This window comes from Babylonia areolata, chromosome 14, assembly GCF_041734735.1.
Source record: "Babylonia areolata isolate BAREFJ2019XMU chromosome 14, ASM4173473v1, whole genome shotgun sequence".
NCBI classification, from domain to species: Eukaryota; Metazoa; Mollusca; class Gastropoda; order Neogastropoda; family Buccinidae; genus Babylonia; species Babylonia areolata.
This window is the reverse complement of record NC_134889.1, coordinates 771224-795090: the sequence shown is the minus strand read 5'-3', so window position 1 is coordinate 795090 and position 23867 is coordinate 771224. Positions and strand designations below refer to the sequence as shown.

The 23867-nt window shown below is 41.9% G+C and overlaps 1 protein-coding gene across 3 annotated transcripts in view; it reads right to left on the bottom strand.

The window, feature by feature from the left end:
- Nucleotides 1-23867, bottom strand: part of LOC143289711 (aminopeptidase B-like) — a 45141-nt gene that overhangs the window by 5642 nt on the left and 15632 nt on the right. For all 3 annotated transcript variants that reach the window (XR_013056266.1, XM_076598770.1, XM_076598771.1), the window contains 5 exons: nucleotides 17505-17624; nucleotides 14778-14957; nucleotides 12857-12933; nucleotides 11023-11146; nucleotides 2462-2614 (listed from right to left, as the gene is read on the bottom strand). Coding sequence is in view for 2 of the 3 variants with exons in the window: in XM_076598770.1 (XP_076454885.1) it covers nucleotides 2462-2614; nucleotides 11023-11146; nucleotides 12857-12933; nucleotides 14778-14957; nucleotides 17505-17624 (654 nt within the window). In the remaining variant the exon portion in view is untranslated. The remainder of the gene's footprint in view (nucleotides 1-2461; nucleotides 2615-11022; nucleotides 11147-12856; nucleotides 12934-14777; nucleotides 14958-17504; nucleotides 17625-23867) is intronic.

Here is a 23867-nt window from a genome sequence, read left to right as displayed (position 1 = left end):
TAGGATGGGTGCAAATGCCGAGTGGTTAAAGCGTTGGATTTTCAATCTGAGGGTTCTGGCTTTGAATCACGGTGATGACGCCTGGTGGGTAAAGGGTGGAGATTTTTCCAATCTCCCAGGTCAACATATGTGCAGACCTGTTAGTGCCTGAACCCCCTTTGTGTGTATACGCAAACAGAAGATCAAATACACACGTTAAAGATCCTGTAATCCATGTCAGCGTTCGGTGGGTAATTGAAACAAGAACATACCCAGCACAGACCCCCTCAAAGCAGAGTATGGCTGCCTACATGGCGGGGTAAAAATGGTCATACACGTGAAAGCCCACTTGTGTACATACGAGTGAACGTGGGAGTTGCAGCTCACAAACACAGAAGAAGAAGATGATCAAGTATTATCAAAGCGGAACTCATAAAGTCTTAAAAATAATATTGTCATAATCTCATGTATAACTAATCTCCAGATTAATTGACCAGTGAACTACTTTTTAAAAATCTGGTCAATAAAACTATCAAATGCTCCATAACTCATCACAAAGTCCAAGTTAAAATCACTGACAATAACTGACTGTGAAAAGCAATACTCGGATCATTCAGGAAACTTACAAACACTTGCCCCAACAGCCTAAGTGCTGATTCACTGAAGCCATCATCAAAACAAACACTTGCCCCAACAGCCTAAGTGCTGATTCACTGAAGCCATCATCAAAACAAACACTTGCCCCAACAGCCTAAGTGCTGATTCACTGAAGCCATCATCAAAACAAACACTTGCTCCAACAGCCTAAGTGCTGATTCACTGAAGCCATCATCAAAACAAACACTTGCTCCAACAGCCTAAGTGCTGATTCACTGAAGCCATCATCAAAACAAACACTTGCCCCAACAGCCTAAGTGCTGATTCACTGAAGTCATCATCAAAACAAACACTTGCCCCAACAGCCTAAGTACTGATTCACTGAAACCATCATCAAAACAAACACTTGCCCCAACAGCCTAAGTGCTGATTCACTGAAGTCATCATCAAAACAAACACTTGCCCCAACAGCCTAAGTGCTGATTCACTGAAACCATCATCAAAACAAACACTTGCCCCAACAGCCTAAGTGCTGATTCACTGAAACCATCATCAAAACAAACACTTGCCCCAACAGCCTAAGTGCTGATTCACTGAAACCATCATCAAAACAAACACTTGCCCCAACAGCCTAAGTGCTGATTCACTGAAACCATCATCAAAACAAGCACTTGCCCCAACAGCCTAAGTGCTGATTCACTGAAACCATCATCAAAACAAACACTTGCCCCAACAGCCTAAGTGCTGATTCACTGAAGTCATCATCAAAACAAACACTTGCCCCAACAGCCTAAGTGCTGATTCACTGAAGCCATCATCAAAACAAACACTTGCCCCAACAGCCTAAGTGCTGATTCACTGAAGTCATCATCAAAACAAACACTTGCCCCAACAGCCTAAGTGCTGATTCACTGAAGCCATCATCAAAACAAACACTTGCCCCAACAGCCTAAGTGCTGATTCACTGAAGCCATCATCAAAACAAACACTTGCCCCAACAGCCTAAGTGCTGATTCACTGAAGCCATCATCAAAACAAACACTTGCCCCAACAGCCTAAGTGCTGATTCACTGAAGTCATCATCAAAACAAACACTTGCCCCAACAGCCTAAGTGCTGATTCACTGAAGCCATCATCAAAACAAACACTTGCCCCAACAGCCTAAGTGCTGATTCACTGAAGTCATCATCAAAACAAACACTTGCCCCAACAGCCTAAGTGCTGATTCACTGAAACCATCATCAAAACAAACACTTGCCCCAACAGCCTAAGTGCTGATTCACTGAAGCCATCATCAAAACAAACACTTGCCCCAACAGCCTAAGTGCTGATTCACTGAAGTCATCATCAAAACAAACACTTGCCCCAACAGCCTAAGTGCTGATTCACTGAAGCCATCATCAAAACAAACACTTGCCCCAACAGCCTAAGTGCTGATTCACTGAAGCCATCATCAAAACAAACACTTGCCCCAACAGCCTAAGTGCTGATTCACTGAAGCCATCGTCAAAACAAACACTTGCCACAACAGCCTAAGTGCTGATTCACTGAAGCCATCATCAAAACAAACAATGCCACAACAGCCTAAGTGCTGATTCACTGAAGCCATCGTCAAAACACTGACATTATACAGTACTTTTTTTTCAACACAGCTTATTTTGCCCTTTATTTCAAACCTAAAGGAGGTGTGTACTGACTGACAAATCTGTGTTTACACAAACAGAATTTCTTTGCTTTTTGAAATTGTGTTTAACGAACACCACTGCATACAGAGTTGTCTGAAAACAGTAATATACCCCGTGGAAATTATTAATAATTTTTTTTTTTTTTTAAACACCACCACCTCCAACCCCTTCTCCAAGAAAGCTGTGACCTTGACCCTGACCTCACAGTTCTTGCTGTTGGAGATCTGGGGGTACTTGGAGCCAAGACGGCTGACCAGCATGGCGCTGAGGTCGTCACGCTCCACCAGTGTGTCCAAAAAGTGTAACACCTGGTACACCGTCCACGAGTCAAGGTCATCCCAGTTCTCCGCATCCTGTCATCATCAGTAAAACATCACACATATCATTTACCATGGGTTGTCATCATCAGTAAAACATCACACATATCATTTACCATGGGTTGTCATCATCAGTAAAACATCACACATATCATTTACCATGGGTCGTCATCATCAGTAAAACATCACACATATCATTTACCATGGGTTGTCATCATCAGTAAAACATCACACATATCATTTACCATGGGTTGTCATCATCAGTAAAACATCACACATATCATTTACCATGGGTTGTTGTCATCAGTAAAACATCACACATATCATTTACCATGGGTTGTCATCATCATCAGTAAAACATCACACATATCATTTACCATGGGTTGTCATCATCAGTAAAACATCACACATATCATTTACCATGGGTTGTCATCATCAGTAAAACATCACACATATCATTTACCATGGGTTGTCATCATCAGTAAAACATCACACATATCATTTACCATGGGTTGTCATCATCAGTAAAACATCACACATATCATTTACCATGGGTTGTTATCATCAGTAAAACATCACACATATCATTTACCATAGGTTGTCATCATCATCAGTAAAACATCACACATATCATTTACCATGGGTTGTCATCATCAGTAAAACATCACACATATCATTTACCATGGGTTGTCATCATCAGTAAAACATCACACATATCATTTACCATGGGTTGTTATCATCAGTAAAACATCACACATATCATTTACCATGGGTTGTCATCATCAGTAAAACATCACACATATCATTTACCATGGGTTGTCATCATCAGTAAAACATCACACATATTTACCATGGGTTGTCATCATCAGTAAAACATCACACATATCATTTACCATGGGTTGTCATCATCAGTAAAACATCACACATATCATTTACCATGGGTTGTTATCAGTAAAACATCACACATATCATTTACCATGGGTTGTTGTCATCAGTAAAACATCACACATATCATTTACCATGGGTTGTCATCATCATCAGTAAAACATCACACATATCATTTACCATGGGTTGTCATCATCAGTAAAACATCACACATATCATTTACCATGGGTTGTCATCATCAGTAAAACATCACACATATCATTTACCATGGGTTGTCATCATCAGTAAAACATCACACATATCATTTACCATGGGTTGTCATCAGTAAAACATCACACATATCATTTACCATGGGTTGTCATCATCAGTAAAACATCACACATATCATTTACCATGGGTTGTTATCATCAGTAAAACATCACACATATCATTTACCATGGGTTGTCATCATCAGTAAAACATCACACATATCATTTACCATGGGTTGTCATCATCAGTAAAACATCACACATATCATTTACCATGGGTTGTTATCAGTAAAACATCACACATATCATTTACCATGGGTTGTTGTCATCAGTAAAACATCACACATATCATTTACCATGGGTTGTCATCATCAGTAAAACATCACACATATCATTTACCATGGGTTGTTATCATCATCAGTAAACATCACACATATCATTTACCATGGGTTGTCATCATCAGTAAAACATCACACATATCATTTACCATGGGTTGTTATCATCATCAGTAAACATCACACATATCATTTACCATGGGTTGTCATCATCAGTAAACATCACACATATCATTTACCATGGGTTGTCATCATCAGTAAAACATCACACATATCATTTACCATGGGTTGTCATCATCAGTAAAACATCACACATATCATTTACCATGGGTTGTCGTCATCAGTAAAACATCACACATATTTACCATGGGTTGTTGTCATCAGTAAAACATCACACATATCATTTACCATGGGTTGTCATCATCATCAGTAAAACATCACACATATCATTTACCATGGGTTGTCATCATCAGTAAAACATCACACATATCATTTACCATGGGTTGTCATCATCAGTAAAACATCACACATATCATTTACCATGGGTTGTTATCATCAGTAAAACATCACACATATCATTTACCATAGGTTGTCATCATCATCAGTATAACATCACACATATCATTTACCATGGGTTGTCATCATCAGTAAAACATCACACATATCATTTATCATGGGTTGTCATCATCAGTAAAACATCACACATATCATTTACCATGGGTTGTCATCATCAGTAAAACATCACACATATCATTTACCATGGGTTGTCATCATCAGTAAAACATCACACATATCATTTACCATGGGTTGTCATCATCAGTAAAACATCACACATATCATTTACCATGGGTTGTCATCATCAGTAAAACATCACACATATCATTTACCATAGGCTGTTATCATCAGTAAAACATCACACATATCATTTACCATGGGTTGTTATCATCAGTAAAACATCACACATATCATTTACCATGGGTTGTTATCAGTAAAACATCACACATATCATTTACCATGGGTTGTCATCATCAGTAAAACATCACACATATCATTTACCATGGGTTGTCATCACAGTAAAACATCACACATATCATTTACCATGGGTTGTCATCATCAGTAAAACATCACACATATCATTTACCATGGGTTGTCATCATGAGTAAAACATCACACATATCATTTACCATGGGTTGTCATCATCAGTAAAACATCACACATATCATTTACCATGGGTTGTCATCATGAGTAAAACATCACACATATCATTTACCATAGGTTGTTGTCATCATCAGTAAAACATCTCTCTCATCTCATCTATCCCTTGACCCGTGGGTGGGTCGTTGGGGCACCATGGATGACTGCCTGGTCAGCTCACGCCACCTGCCTCGGTCCTCAGCGGCCCTTTGAGTTGTGGCAAATGGCAGGCCAGTCCACTCTTTGATGTTGTCCTCCCACCGCTTTCTCTGTCTGCCTCTCTTCCTCCTTCCTTGTACGGTACCCTGCAGGATGGTCTTGGCTAGGCCGTCTGATCATGTGACGTGTCCATACCAGCGGAGCTTGCGTTCCTTCACTGTGGTTAGCAGGTCTTTGAATGGGCCAATGGCGTTTTGGACTCTTCTTTTCACTTCCTCATTTGTGATGTGGTCTTTGTATGTAATGTTCAGGATCTTGCGGAAGCATCTCATTTCCAGGGCCTGGATTTTTCTCTGGAGTTCTGCAGTGAGGGTCCAGGATTCGCAAGCGTATAGAAATATTGAGAAGATGAGGGAGCGCATTAGTCTGATTTTGGACGAGAGGGAGATCTTTTTGTCCTTCCATATAGTCTTCAATCGACTCAGTGCGGCAGTAGTCTTCGCGATTCTGGACAGGACCTCTGGTTTCGAACCCTCGTCTGACACAATGGCACCCAAGTATTTGAAGGAGGAGACTTCTTCCAGTTTTTCACCGTTTACGTGCAAGTTGGACGTTACGCCTTGGCTGTTGTTGGTCATAACCTTGGTCTTCTCGGCACTGATCTCCATGCCGTAGGCTGATGATGTCTTGTCAAGTTTGTGCACGAGTTCTTCGAGTTCTTTCTCTTCTCCTGCCAGGCCATCAATGTCATCGGCAAAGCGCAGGTTGGTGACATCACACATATCATTTACCATGGGTTGTCATCATCAGTAAAATATCACACATAGCATTTACCATGGGTTGTCATCATCAGTAAAACATCACACATATCATTTACCATGGGTTGTCATCATCAGTAAAACATCACACATATCATTTACCATGGGTTGTTATCATCAGTAAAACATCACACATATCATTTACCATGGGTTGTCATCATCAGTAAAACATCACACATATCATTTACCATGGGTTGTCATCATCAGTAAAACATCACACATATCATTTACCATGGGTTGTTGTCATCATCAGTAAAACATCACACATATCATTTACCATGGGTTGTCATCATCAGTAAAACATCACACATATCATTTACCATGGGTTGTCATCATCAGTAAAACATCACACATATCATTTACCATGGGTTGTCATCATCAGTAAAACATCACACATATCATTTACCATGGGTTGTTATCATCAGTAAAACATCACACATATCATTTACCATGGGTTGTCATCATCAGTAAAACATCACACATATCATTTACCATGGGTTGTTGTCATCAGTACAACATCACACATATCATTTACCAAAGGTTGTCATCATCAGTAAAACATCACATATATCATTTACCATGGGTTGTTGTCATCAGTAAAACATCACACATATCATTTACCATAGGTTGTTATCATCAGTAAAACATCACACATATCATTTACCATGGGTTGTTATCAGTAAAACATCACACATATCATTTACCATGGGTTGTCATCATCAGTAAAACATCACATATCATTTACCATAGGTTGTTATCAGTAAAACATCACACATATCATTTACCATGGGTTGTCATCATCAGTAAAACATCACACATATCATTTACCATGGGTTGTCATCAGTAAAACATCACACATATCATTTACCATAGGTTGTTATCATCATCAGTAAAACATCACACATATCATTTACCATGGGTTGTCATCATCAGTAAAACATCACACATAATCATTTACCATGGGTTGTCATCATCAGTAAAACATCACACATATCATTTACCATGGGTTGTCATCATCAGTAAAACATCACACATATCATTTACCATGGGTTGTCATCATCAGTAAAACATCACACATATCATTTACCATGGGTTGTTATCATCAGTAAAACATCACACATATCATTTACCATGGGTTGTTATCATCAGTAAAACATCACACATATCATTTACCATGGGTTGTTATCATCAGTAAAACATCACACATATCATTTACCATAGGTTGTTATCATCAGTAAAACATCACACATATCATTTACCATAGGTTGTTATCATCAGTAAAACATCACACATATCATTTACCATGGGTTGTCATCATCAGTAAAACATCACACATATCATTTACCATGGGTTGTTGTCATCAGTAAAACATCACACATATCATTTACCATGGGTTGTCATCATCAGTAAAACATCACACATATCATTTACCATGGGTTGTCATCATCAGTAAAACATCACACATATCATTTACCATGGGTTGTCATCATCAGTAAAACATCACACATATCATTTACCATGGGTTGTTGTCATCAGTAAAACATCACACATATCATTTACCATGGGTTGTCATCATCAGTAAAACATCACACATATCATTTACCATGGGTTGTCATCATCAGTAAAACATCACACATATCATTTACCATGGGTTGTCATCATCAGTAAAACATCACACATATCATTTACCATGGGTTGTTGTCATCAGTAAAACATCACACATATCATTTACCATGGGTTGTTGTCATCAGTAAAACATCACACATATCATTTACCATGGGTTGTCATCATCAGTAAAACATCACACATATCATTTACCATGGGTTGTTGTCATCATCAGTAAAACATCACACATATCATTTACCATGGGTTGTCATCATCAGTAAAACATCACACATATCATTTACCATGGGTTGTCATCATCAGTAAAACATCACACATATCATTTACCATGGGTTGTCATCATCAGTAAAACATCACACATATCATTTACCATGGGTTGTTATCATCAGTAAAACATCACACATATCATTTACCATGGGTTGTCATCATCAGTAAAACATCACACATATCATTTACCATGGGTTGTTGTCATCAGTAAAACATCACACATATCATTTACCAAAGGTTGTCATCATCAGTAAAACATCACATATATCATTTACCATGGGTTGTTGTCATCAGTAAAACATCACACATATCATTTACCATAGGTTGTTATCATCAGTAAAACATCACACATATCATTTACCATGGGTTGTTATCAGTAAAACATCACACATATCATTTACCATGGGTTGTCATCATCAGTAAAACATCACATATCATTTACCATAGGTTGTTATCAGTAAAACATCACACATATCATTTACCATGGGTTGTCATCATCAGTAAAACATCACACATATCATTTACCATGGGTTGTCATCAGTAAAACATCACACATATCATTTACCATAGGTTGTTATCATCATCAGTAAAACATCACACATATCATTTACCATGGGTTGTCATCATCAGTAAAACATCACACATAATCATTTACCATGGGTTGTCATCATCAGTAAAACATCACACATATCATTTACCATGGGTTGTCATCATCAGTAAAACATCACACATATCATTTACCATGGGTTGTCATCATCAGTAAAACATCACACATATCATTTACCATGGGTTGTTATCATCAGTAAAACATCACACATATCATTTACCATGGGTTGTTATCATCAGTAAAACATCACACATATCATTTACCATGGGTTGTTATCATCAGTAAAACATCACACATATCATTTACCATAGGTTGTTATCATCAGTAAAACATCACACATATCATTTACCATAGGTTGTTATCATCAGTAAAACATCACACATATCATTTACCATGGGTTGTCATCATCAGTAAAACATCACACATATCATTTACCATGGGTTGTTGTCATCAGTAAAACATCACACATATCATTTACCATGGGTTGTCATCATCAGTAAAACATCACACATATCATTTACCATGGGTTGTCATCATCAGTAAAACATCACACATATCATTTACCATGGGTTGTCATCATCAGTAAAACATCACACATATCATTTACCATGGGTTGTTGTCATCAGTAAAACATCACACATATCATTTACCATGGGTTGTCATCATCAGTAAAACATCACACATATCATTTACCATGGGTTGTCATCATCAGTAAAACATCACACATATCATTTACCATGGGTTGTCATCATCAGTAAAACATCACACATATCATTTACCATGGGTTGTTGTCATCAGTAAAACATCACACATATCATTTACCATGGGTTGTTGTCATCAGTAAAACATCACACATATCATTTACCATGGGTTGTCATCATCAGTAAAACATCACACATATCATTTACCATAGGTTGTTGTCATCATCAGTAAACATCACACACAGAGACGTTAAAATAGGCTACTGTCATTCCTCAGTTAAACAAACCATGTGGCCAATAACTGAACAGTTCACATGGGTGGAAGTCATATTTTTGTAATGTTGAAAACTGTTTCTGCTGGACTTTTTCACAGGCTTTAATGCCACAGTATGTGTCTGATACCAAAACCAAAGGCTTTAATGCCAGAGTATGTGTCTAATACCAAAACCAAAGGCTTTAATGCCAGAGTATGTATCTAATACCAATACCAAAGGCTTCAATGCCAGAGTATGTGTCTAATACCAATACCAAAGCCTTTTATGCCAGAGTATGTATCTAATACCAATACCAAAGGCTTTAATGCCAAAGTATGTGTCTGATACCAATACCAAAGGCTTGCCAAAGTATGTGTCTAATACCAATACCAAAGGCTTTTATGCCAGAGAATGTGTCTGATACCAAAACCAAAGGCTTTAATGCCAGAGTATGTGTCTAATACCAATACCAAAGGCTTTTATGCCAGAGTATGTGTCTAATACCAATACCAAAGGCTTTAATGCCAAAGTATGTGTCTAATACCAATACCAAAGGCTTTAATGCCAGAGTATGTGTCTAATACCAAAACTATAATGCCAGAGTATGTGTCTAATACCAATACCAAAGGCTTTAATGCCAAAGTATGTGTCTAATACCAATACCAAAGGCTTTAATGCCAGAGTATGTGTCTAATACCAAAACTATAATGCCAGAGTATGTGTCTAATACCAAAACCATAATGACAAAGTATGTGTCTAATACCAAAGCCATAATGTCAGAGTATGTGTCTAATACCAAAACCATAATGACAAAGTATGTGTCTAATACCAAAGCCATAATGTCAGAGTATGTGTCTAATACCAAAGCCATAATGTCAGAGTATGTGTCTAATACCAAAACCATAATGACAAAGTATGTGTCCAATACCAAGACCATAATGCCAAAGTATGTGTCTAATACCAAAACCAATCAAATAAATGAGAATGTGGATAAATTACAACAATGGTATAATAATAAAAAAAGGTCATATATACACAAAATCCCACCCCCAAAACTGCAAACCCTTTCCCCCACCCCCCACCCCCAGTGCAGCAGATCTTCAACCATGACACTGGTTCACAAATGGACCAGACCAACCTGACCTGTTCAGTAATGGACCGGGCTAACCTGACCTAACCAATAATGGACCGGGCCAATCTCACCTTTTCAGTCATGGACTGGGCCAAGCTCACCTTTTCAGTCATGGACCAGGCCAATCTCACCTTTTCAGTCATGGACCGGGCCAATCTCACCTTTTCAGTGATGGACCGGGCCAATCTCACCTTTTCAGTGATGGACCGGGCCAATCTCACCTTTTCAGTAATGGACCGGGCCAAGGCCTCTGGGGGGTCCATCAGCACTCTGCCATCTGACAGGTCCGGCAGGTAGGGGGGCCACCCAGGGGTGTTCAGCCAGGTGCTGAACTCGTACCCCTCCCTGCACAACACCACTCTTTTCTTATCAACTCTTTCTTCAAGGTGGGGAGAGGGGGGGGGGGATTTTGGACGATTGTTTTTTATATTTTGATGAGTGATGGGGGTGATGAAGAAGCTGCTATGGAGGTCCTGTTAGGTCTGGGGCTACCTGACAAGGCTGTACTCTGATACATTGCTATGGAGGTCCTGTTAGGTCTGGGGCTACCTGACAAACTAAACTTTCCCACAAGACCAACAAACTGAACTGTCCCCCAAGATCAACAAACTAAACTTTCCCACAAGACCAACAAACTGAACTGTCCCACAAGATCAACTGACTGAACTGTCCCCCAAGATCAACAGACTAAACTTTCCCCCAAGATCAACAGACTGAACTGTCCCCCAAGATCAACAGACTGAACTGTCCCCCAAGATCAACAGACTGAACTGTCCCCCAAGATCAACAGACTGAACTGTCCCACAAGATCAACAGACTGAACTGTCCCACAAGATCAACAGACTGAACTGTCCCCCAAGATCAACAGACTGAACTGTCCCACCCCACAAGATCAACAGACTGAACTGTCCCACAAGACCCCCATCTTTTTCACCAGGGGTCAGATTTCACAGGGAGCGAAACAGAAGAGTTAAGATTGCTCAAAATAAATAAAGATACTAATTACATAAGCAAAACTAGATAAGTGATACATTACAAAAACAGCTGATCTCTTGTTAAAGAAACATATGATATAAGTATTTAAACAGTTGATCTCTTCTGAAAACAAATACATAAAAAGAAACATACACAAGGTGATACACACAAAATTATGAATACACAGCACACAAAACACACACACACACAATACACAAACACACACACACAACACAGATACACACACTGACCGTTCAGTCACATCATTTCACACACACACCCACACACAACACAGATACACACACTGACCGTTCAGTCACATCATTTCACACACACACCCACACACAACACAGATACACACACTGACCGTTCAGTCACATCATTTCACACACACACACCCACACACAACACAGATACACACACTGACCGTTCAGTCACATCATTTCACACACACACACCCACACACAACACAGATACACACACTGACCGTTCAGTCACATGATTTCACACACACACACCCACACACAACACAGATACACACACTGACCGTTCAGTCACATCATTTCACACACACACACCACACACAACACAGATACACACACTGACCGTTCAGCTCACATCATTTCACAAAACATACCAAAGTACACACAAAATTGATACACACACTGAACACCAGTCACACATTCACACACACACACCCACAACAACACAGATACACACACTGACGTTCAGTCACATCATTTCAACACACACCCACACACAACACAGATACACACACTGACCATTCAGTCACATCATTTCACACACACACACCCACACACAACACAGATACACACACTGACCGTTCAGTCACATCATTTCACACACACACCCACACACAACACAGATACACACACTGACCGTTCAGTCACATCATTTCACACACACACACCCACACACAACACAGATACACACACTGACCGTTCAGTCACATCATTTCACACACACACACCCACACACAACACAGATACACACACTGACCGTTCAGTCACATCATTTCACACACACACACCCACACACAACACAGATACACACACTGACCGTTCAGTCACATCATTTCCCTTGAGATGTGGGAAGTACTCAAAGTAGAAATCAAACAGGTCTTCTGCAACGATGCTCTGAAATAATTCACTCAATGTCACAGATAATTCACCCAATGTCAGTCAGTGCTCTGAAATAATTCACTCAATGTCACAGATAATTCACCCAATGTCAGTCAGTGCTCTGGAGATAATTCACCCAATGTCAGTCAGTGCTCTGAAATAATTCACCCAATGTCACAGTCAGTGCTCTGAGATAATTCACCCAATGTCAGTCAGTGCTCTGAAATAATTCACCCAATGTCACAGTCAGTGCTCTGAGATAATTCACCCAATGTCAGTCAGTGCTCTGAGATAATTCACCCAATGTCACTGTCAGTGCTCTGAAATAATTCACCCAATGTCACTGTCAGTGATCTCAAACAATTCACCCAATGTCACTGTCAGTGATCTGAGATAATTCACCCAATGTCACAGTCAGTGATCTCAAACAATTCACCCAATTTCACAGTCAGTGCTCTGAAATAATTCACCCAATGTCACTGATAATTCACCCAATGTCACTGTCAGTGATCTCAAACAATTCACACAATGTCACTGTCAATGATCTGCGATAATTTACCCAATGTCACTGTCAATGATCTGAGATAATTCACCCAATGTCACTGATAATTCACCCAATGTCACTGTCAGTGATCTCAAACAATTCACCCAATGTCACTGTCAATGATCTGAGATAATTCACCCAATGTCACAGTCAATGATCTCAAATAATTCACCCAATGTCACTGTCAGTGATCTCAAACAATTCATCCAATGTCACTGTCAGTGATCTGAGATAATTCACCCAATGTCACTGTCAATAATCTGAGATAATTCACCCAATGTCACTGTCAGTGCTCTGAAATAATTCACCCAATGTCACTGTCAGTGATCTGAGATAATTCACCCAATGTCACTGTCAATGATCTGAGATAATTCACCCAATGTCACTGATAATTCACCCAATGTCACTGTCAGTGATCTCAAACAATTCACACAATGTCACTGTCAATGATCTGCGATAATTTACCCAATGTCACTGTCAATGATCTGAGATAATTCACCCAATGTCACTGTCAATGATCTGCGATAATTTACCCAATGTCACTGTCAATGATCTGAGATAATTCACCCAATGTCACTGATAATTCACCCAATGTCACTGTCAGTGATCTCAAATAATTCACCCAATTTCACAGTCAATGATCTCAAATAATTCACCCAATGTCACTGTCACTGATCTCAAACAATTCACCCAATGTCACTGTCAATGATCTCAAATAATTCACCCAATGTCACTGTCACTGATCTCAAATAATTCACCCAATGTCACTGTCAATGATCTCAAACAATTCACCCAATGTCACTGTCACTGATCTCAAATAATTCACCCAATGTCACTGTCACTGATCTCAAACAATTCACCCAATGTCACTGTTAATGATCTCAAATAATTCACCCAATGTCACTGTTAATGATCTCAAATAATTCACCCAATGTCAATGATCTCAAATAATTCACCCAATGTCACTGTCACTGAGTCAGGGACAGCATTCTGTGGACAGGGTTATGCACCTTGCATGAATCATCATCTCCAACACGGATTAGAACTGTTATTTTGGTCAGAGAGTTGGTTTCAGATCAGTTTTTCTAAACATCAAATTATCTTTGATTTTTAAATTGTGTGGAACATTTCACTTCTGTGCTTTGGCAAAAACCATGGTTTTTTTGGTTTTTGATTTTGTTTCCTGTAAAGACAGTCAAAATCAGAAACTTTAAAATCCCAATGTCATTTTTTTTTTCAACATGTTTCTGAAAAAACGCTTGTAAACTGTATGAACCCTGAACACACACTGCTGAAAACTTCTTGTAAAGTTTACCTTGAACTTGAACCTGTCCACATAGGCCTTGAGGAAGTTGTCAAACTTCTCCACGTCCCCCACCAGACTCTGCAGGTAGCACACAAAAGCGAAGCCCTTCTCATATGGCGTCTCGTTGTAGGTGTCATCGGGATCCACACCTGGCTCAATCACCACGCGCAGTTTGTTCAGGGGGTGATCCTGTCACAGGCAACACATTGCTACAGCCTGCAGTTTGTTCAGAGGATCATCCTGTCACAGGCAACACATTGCTACAGCCTGCAGTTTGTTCAGAGGATCATCCTGTCACAGGCAACACATTGCTACAGCCTGCAGTTTGTTCAGAGGGTGATCCTGTCACAGGCAACACATTGCTACAGCCTGCAGTTTGTTCTGGGGGTGATCCTGTCACAGGCAACACATTGCTACAGCCTGCAGTTTGTTCAGGGGGTGATCCTGTCACAGGCAACACATTGCTACAGCCTGCAGTTTGTTCAGAGGATCACCCTGTCACAGGCAACACATTGCTACAGCCTGCAGTTTGTTCAGAGGATCATCCTGTCACAGGCAACACATTGCTACAGCCTGCAGTTTGTTCAGAGGATCATCCTGTCACAGGCAACACATTGCTACAGCCTGCAGTTTGTTCAGAGGATCATCCTGTCACAGGCAACACATTGCTACAGCCTGCAGTTTGTTCTGGGGGTGATCCTGTCACAGGCAACACATTGCTACAGCCTGCAGTTTGTTCAGAGGATCATCCTATCACAGGCAACACATTGCTACAGCCTGCAGTTTGTTCAGAGGATCATCCTGTCACAGGCAACACATTGCTACAGCCTGCAGTTTGTTCTGTGGGTGATCCTGTCACAGGCAACACATTGCTACAGCCTGCAGTTTGTTCTGGGGGTGATCCTGTCACAGGCAACACATTGCTACAGCCTGCAGTTTGTTCTGGGGGTGATCCTGTCACAGGCAACACATTGCTACAGCCTGCAGTTTGTTCAGAGGGTGATCCTGTCACAGGCAACACATTGCTACAGCCTGCAGTTTGTTCTGGGGGTGATCCTGTCACAGGCAACACATTGCTACAGCCTGCAGTTTGTTCAGAGGATCATCCTGTCACAGGCAACACATTGCTACAGCCTGCAGTTTGTTCAGAGGATCATCCTGTCACAGGCAACACATTGCTACAGCCTGCAGTTTGTTCTGGGGGTGATCCTGTCACAGGCAACACATTGCTACAGCCTGCAGTTTGTTCTGGGGGTGATCCTGTCACAGGCAACACATTGCTACAGCCTGCAGTTTGTTCTGGGGGTGATCCTGTCACAGGCAACACATTGCTACAGCCTGCAGTTTGTTCTGGGGGTGATCCTGTCACAGGCAACACATTGCTACAGCCTGCAGTTTGTTCTGGGGGTGATCCTGTCACAGGCAACACATTGCTACAGCCTGCAGTTTGTTCAGAGGATCATCCTGTCACAGGCAACACATTGCTACAGCCTGCAGTTTGTTCTGGGGGTGATCCTGTCACAGGCAACACATTGCTACAGCCTGCAGTTTGTTCTGGGGGTGATCCTGTCACAGGCAACACATTGCTACAGCCTGCAGTTTGTTCTGGGGGTGATCCTGTCACAGGCAACACATTGCTACAGCCTGCAGTTTGTTCTGGGGGTGATCCTGTCACAGGCAACACATTGCTACAGCCTGCAGTTTGTTCAGAGGGTGATCCTGTCACAGGCAACACATTGCTACAGCCTGCAGTTTGTTCAGAGGGTGATCCTGTCACAGGCAACACATTGCTACAGCCTGCAGTTTGTTCTGGGGGTGATCCTGTCACAGGCAACACATTGCTACAGCCTGCAGTTTGTTCTGGGGGTGATCCTGTCACAGGCAACACATTGCTACAGCCTCACCATCAGGTCTGGGAAGTCATCCAAGCAGAAATCAAACAGGTCTTCTGCAGTACACACAGTGTTGCTCATGCGTTACCTTGACAACATCTGTCTTCTTGTGGCCTCAAGACACAGACAGAGCATTATTCCCTATGAACACAGAGCATTATTCCCTCCAGACACAGATAATTATTCCCTATGGACACAGAGCATTATTCCCGATGAACACAGAGCATTATTCTCTATAGACACAGAGCATTATTCCCTCCAGACACAGAGCATTATTCCCTATAGACACAGAGCATTATTCCCTCCAGACACAGAACATTATTCCCAATAAACACAGAGCATTTATTCCCTCCAGACACAGAGTATTATTCCTTATGGACACAGAGCATTATTCCCTCCAGACAAAGAGCATTTATTCCCTCCTGACACAGGGCATTTATTCCCTCCACATTTATTCCCTCCAGACACAGAGCATTTATTCCCTCCATACACAGAGCATTTACTGACGATTCCCTCCAGATAAGACATTTACCATTCCTGTGTTTGTCAAGTGCTGCCTCAACAAACAGTGTATTACCATTCCCTCCATACACAGCATTTAGCATCACCATTCTATACACAGGACACAGCATTTAGCATCACCATTCCATACACAGGACACAGCATGTAGCATCACCATTCCATACACAGGACACAGCATTTAGCATCACCATTCCATACACAGGACACAGCATGTAGCATCACCATTCCATACACAGGACACAGCATTTAGCATCACTATTCCCACACAGGACACAGCACTGGTCACCCCCCCACACACACACACACACACACACAGCATTACCATTCCAGCGTTGGTCATGTGCTGCCTCAGCAAGGCCTGTCCTGTGGTGGCCTCCAGACACATAGCGGGCCGTCCATACAGCTTCTCCATGATGCGGCGTTGAGCAAACATGGTGAACCCCTGTTGGAGACAACATTACAACACATCTTTATCCATGGTGAACCCCTGATGGAGACAACACCACAACACATCTTTATCCATGGTGAACCCCTGATGAAGACATCACAATATCCATGGTGAACCCCTGATGGAGACAACACCACAACACATCTTTATCCATGGTGAACCCCTGATGAAGACATCACAATATCCATGGTGAACCCCTGATGAAGACAACATCACAACACATCTTTATCCATGGTGAACCCCTGATGAAGACAACACCACAACACATCTTTATCCATGGTGAACCCCTGATGAAGACAACATCACAACACATCTTTATCCATGGTGAACCCCTGATGAAGACAACATCACAACACATCTTTATCCATGGTGAACCCCTGATGAAGACAACATCACAACACATCTTTATCCATGGTGAACCCCTGATGAAGACAACATCACAACACATCTTTATCCATGGTGAACCCCTGATGAAGACAACATCACAACACATCTTTATCCATGGTGAACCCCTGATGAAGACAACATCACAACACATCTTTATCCGTGGTGAACCCCTGATGAAGACAACATCACAACACATCTTTATCCATGGTGAACCCCTGATGAAGACAACATCACAACACATCTTTATCCATGGTGAACCCCTGATGAAGACAACACAATATTCATGCTAATCCCCTGATGGAGACAACATCACAATACATCCTTATTCCTCTGATTGTAAACTTGCTGTGCCTCCAAATGCTCATCACTCACTACACAATCTCTACAGCCCTCTGTAGTAAACTGGCTGTGCCTCCAAATGCTCATCACTCACTACACAATCTCTACAGCCCTCTGTAGTAAACTGGCTGTGCCTCCAAAGGCTCATCACTCACTACACAATCTCTACAGCCCTCAGTCAAGTCTGACGCACACACACTAACATGACTGAACTGAAGGAAAAGTAAAACATATTTAGCTGAACAAAACCAGACACCTTAATTTATCGCACAGTTAAGAAACTATTTCAGAACAAGAAACACTACTAAGTATTTTCAGTATTATGAAGTCTCCAACAGCAGGTTCAGTGTTAAGAAAAAAACTAATATAAATGTAACATTACAAATATCTTCCATGGCAGCTTTAAAGCTAAGAGAAAGATTACAATAAATCTATTACAAAAAATTCAATGGCATGTTGAAAGATAAGAAAAACATTAACCATAAATTTATTACAAATATCTTCAATGGAAGGTTCAATGCTAAGAAAAGCATCAACTATGTATCAAACAATCTTCAATGGCAGGTTTAATGCTAAGAAAAACATTAACTATGTATCAAACAATCTTCAACAGCAGGTTCAATGCTAAGAAAAGCATCAACTACGTATCAAACAATCTTCAATGGCAGGTTTAATGCTAAGAAAAGCATCAACTACGTATCAAACAATCTTCAATGGCAGGTTTAATGCTAAGAAAAGCATCAACTACGTATCAAACAATCTTCAACAGCAGGTTTAATGCTAAGAAAAGCATCAACTACGTATCAAACAATCTTCAACAGCAGGTTCAATGCTAAGAAAAGCATCAACTATGTATCAAACAATCTTCAACGGCAGGTTCAATGCTAAGAAAAGCATCAACTACGTATCAAACAATCTTCAACAGCAGGTTCAATGCTAAGAAAAGCATCAACTATGTATCAAACAATCTTCAACGGCAGGTTCAATGCTAAGAAAAGCATCAACTACGTATCAAACAATCTTCATAGGCAGGTTCAATGCTAAGAAAAGCATCAACTATGTATCAAACAATCTTCAACGGCAGGTTTCCACACTTTATCCTCCATTGATGATACTGTAGTCATTCTCTTTGTCCCACACTTCATCCTCCATTTATGATACTGTAGTCATTCTCTTTGTTCCACACTTCATCCTCCATTTATGATACTGTAGTCATTCTCTTTGTTCCACACTTCATCCTCCATTTATGATACTATAGTCATTCTCTTTGTTCCACACTTCATCCTCCATTTATGATACTGTAGTCATTCTCTTTGTTCCACACTTCATCCTCCATTTATGATACTACGGTCATTCTCTTTGTTCCACACTTCATCCTCCATTTATGATACTGTAGTCATTCTCTTTGTTCCACACTTCATCCTCCATTTATGATACTACGGTCATTCTCTTTGTCGCACCTAAGTCTTAATGCAGAGATAAGAGCATGTGATCTAAAAACAAAGAACATTTAAACTAACAGATATTACAGTAACAAAGATGCCAAAACAAACGAAAATACAAAGAACGTAACTATTTGAATGGAACTGTAGATGTCTAGCAACAAATCTACCATACTTAAAACATCATCTTGCCTCACAACAGTATGAAGTTTTGATACTGCAGTCTCTAAATACCACACCAGCCAAACTGCCCAATCTGATGAATTATCATTATCCCCCAGTGTATGGACAAGGGGATACAAACCGAAAGATATATACCGCGATATACATTCGCGAAGGGTTAGAATATATTTGTACACCGCCATTTGCAAAAAATATCACTGATATTGATGGATGTGCGATTATGATTAATTTTGTTAAGTCCATGATGTTAAATGTCATGTCAGTGTATCTACCCAGGGGCCCAAATGATCAAAACATGGAATGGTTACGTTCCATCCAGACCACCACAGTGGCCAGTGGTTGACAGCTGGTGATTTCAATGCCCACTCACCCTTTTGGGAAAATGACTGCAATACAGTTACCAATAATCGTCTTGTCCAAAACATAACTGATAGCACATTTAATCTTCTAAACGATGGTAGTATCACCAGGATTCAAGACGTATCAAAAGATAAAGCATCGACGACAAAGAACCAAAACATTCACCTGGGCAAGGAAGGGTCTCCGTCACGGAGACTTATGATGCGGTGCAGTGAAAGCCAAAAGGAAGCTGCAAGGCTGACTCCCCCTCTGACACCCAGGACAACAACGCGAGTAGCCACATGGAACATCAGGACGATGTATGAAGCAGGAAGAACCATCCAAGTAGCAAGAGAGATGAAAAACTACAAGATCGGAGTGCTAGGATTGAGTGAGACAAGGTGGCTACAGTCAGGACAGATGAGGCTTTCATCTGGAGAGCAACTGCTGTATTCAGGACACACAGAGGATGGAGCTCCCCACACTGAGGGTGTGGCCCTGATGCTGGCACCGGAGGCACAGGGGGCACTCATCGGCTGGGAACCTGTCAACTCCCGCATCATCACAGCCAAGTTTACCACCAAGAAGAATGACATCAGGCTGAACATCATCCAGAGCTATGCTCCCACCAATGATGCGGAAGAAGAGAAGAAAGATGACTTCTACCAACAACTACAGACAGTTATAGACAGAAGAGGAGCCAAAGACATAACCATAGTGATGGGAGATTTCAACGCCAAGAACGGAAGGGACAACACCGGCCACGAGGACACCATGGGGACACACGGACTGGGACAGATGAATGAGAATGGTGAGCGCTTTGCAGACCTGTGCGCCCTGAACCAGATGGTGATAGGAGGAAGTATCTTCCCACACAAGCGCATCCACAAGGCCACATGGAGATCCCCAAACCACGTCATGGAGAACCAGATCGACCACATCTGCATTAGCCGCAAGTTCAGGAGATCATGGCAGGATGTACGAGTGATGAGAGGAGCTGATGTGTCATCAGACCACCACCTTCTTACGACGACAGTGAGACTTCGCCTCAAGAGATTCACCAACACCAACAACACACGGACAAGGTACAATGTTGGACTGCTCAGAAGCAAAGACACACAAGCAGCATTACAGATCAGCCTTTCCAACAGGTTCCAGCCACTACAAGAGCTGATAGAAGACGGTGAGATGGACATCGAGACACAGTGGGAACACAGCAAGAAGCTCTGGCACGACACATGTGAAGAGGTCCTTGGCAAGAAGAAAACTCAGCACAAGGAATGGATCTCTGCCGACACCATCCACAAGCTGGAAACTAGGAAAGAGAAGAAAACTTCACTGAACAGGAGCAGAACAAGAGCAACTAAGGCAAAGGCACAGGAAGAGTACACAGCAGCGGACAGAGATGTAAAGAGGAGCATCAAGAAGGACAAGAGGGACTACATCGATGACATGGCCAGTCAAGCAGAGGCAGCAGCCGGACAGGGGAACCTGAAGGACCTGTGCCTGGTGACCAAGAAGCTGACGGGCAAGTTCCAGCAGACAGACAAGCCAGTGAAGGATAAGAACGGGAACCCACTGACAACAACCGAGGAACAGCTGAAATGATGGGCAGAACACTTCAGGGAGCTGCTGAACCGCCCCGCCCCTGACGCACCACCAGACATTCCACCTGCAGAGACAGAACTGCCCATCAGCTGCGACAAACCCTCAAAGGTAGAGATCAAGAAGGCCATCATGACTCTGAGAAATGGGAAGGCTGCAGGGCCGGACGAGATACCAGCAGAAGCCATCCAAGTAGACATGGAAACAGCTGTCAACATGCTATACAGCCTCTTCGGCAAGATCTGGGAGAAGGAGGAGGACCGGTCCAGTGGAAAGAAGGAATCATCATCAAGCTGCCGAAGAAAGGAGACCTCAGGGACTGCAGCAACTACCGAGGGATCATGCTCCTGTCAACGCCAGGCAAGGTTCTCAACAGGGTTCTACTGGAAAGGATGAAAGAGGCCATCAACCCCAAGCTCCGAGACCAGCAGGCAGGCTTCCGGCGGAACAAATCCTGTGCTGACCAGATCGCCAACCTGCGCATCATCGTGGAGCAGTTGCTGGAGTGGAACTTCCCCCTCTACATCAACTTCATTGATTATGAGAAGGCCTTCAACAGCTGCTGAGGCACTACGGAGTCCAAGAGAAGATCATCTCCCTCATCCGGTGCACCTACCAGGACATGAGCTGCAGGACTGCCCACCCAGGCCAGCTGTCCGAAAGTTTCGAGGTGAAGACTGGAGTTCGTCAAGGGTGTGCCTGCTGTCACCGTTCCTCTTCCTCCTGGTCATCGACTGGATCATGAAGACCACTACAACAGGCAGGAACAACGGTATACAGTGGACACTCTGGACACAGCTGGATGATCTCAACTTCGCTGATGACCTGATGCTCCTGTCACACAACCACAGCCACATGCAGGACAAGACCACTCGCCTGGAGACCACGTCAGCCAGGACAGGGCTCAAGATCAACAAGAAAAAGACCGAGCTGATGAAGATCAACACCACTGCCAACACTCCAGTCACAGTCGGTTGAGAGCCCATCAGGGAGGTGGAGTCTTTCGTCTACTTGGGAAGCGTGGATGACCGACAGGGAGGCACGGACCGAGACGTCACAGCCAGAATCGGCAAGGCAAGAACAGCTTTCATCATGCTCAAGAACATCTGGGCATCTGGAGCAATCAGTATGAAAACCAAACTCCGCATCTTCAACTCCAATCACGGCTGCTCAGCCGAGCACAAAATCCGGCTCTTTAGTTGGCCGAGCAGTGTCTAACGTCTTGGGTCAAAATTTTTTTAATGCCAGACTTTCCCACCGCACTCTGCACTGGCCAGCACATTCACCGCAGTATTTCTGGCCCCGTGCGCCAAACCTGGACACTGCCTTCTTTGTTTCACTCGGCCCCGCAGCCCCCGCCCCACTTTTCTCACGTTTTCACAGCATCCACACATTTCCTGCAGTGATTACAGAAAGTTGAGTTATTGCTATTCCTGCTTGTATTATTGGAGTGCAGTTTGATTTGATTTACACAATTTTATTATTTTATCAACATCATCGTTTGGTTTTGTTTTTAACCTTAAAAATCTTCGTCTTTCTCGTGGAATGAAGAGCACGGCAGTGCCATAAGTCGACAGACACTCACCCCGCTCTCCACCCCCCTGCTACTCACTCTCACCATGCTACAGTGTGTTCATTTAAACGTTTGTTGTGCTGCCAAGAAAAATCGCACAACTCAAAAGGTAAGCTGATCTGCATGCAGGCATGCTAAATGTTCTGTGTGAATTTACGATGTTATTGTGATAAACGCCTGTTTTCTTAGAGAGGGATTTAAACTTAACGATTTTTGTGATCATGTTTCTGCTTATCCTTCTCTTTTCTTTCTTCATTTATGTTTCAGCCGTTGCCGCAACAACCGCTATGTAAGAAAACATATTGTGTTTGGAGTCAATGGAAAGCTTATTTTGTGTTCTTTTTAGAAAACCACTTCTTTAGTCATTAT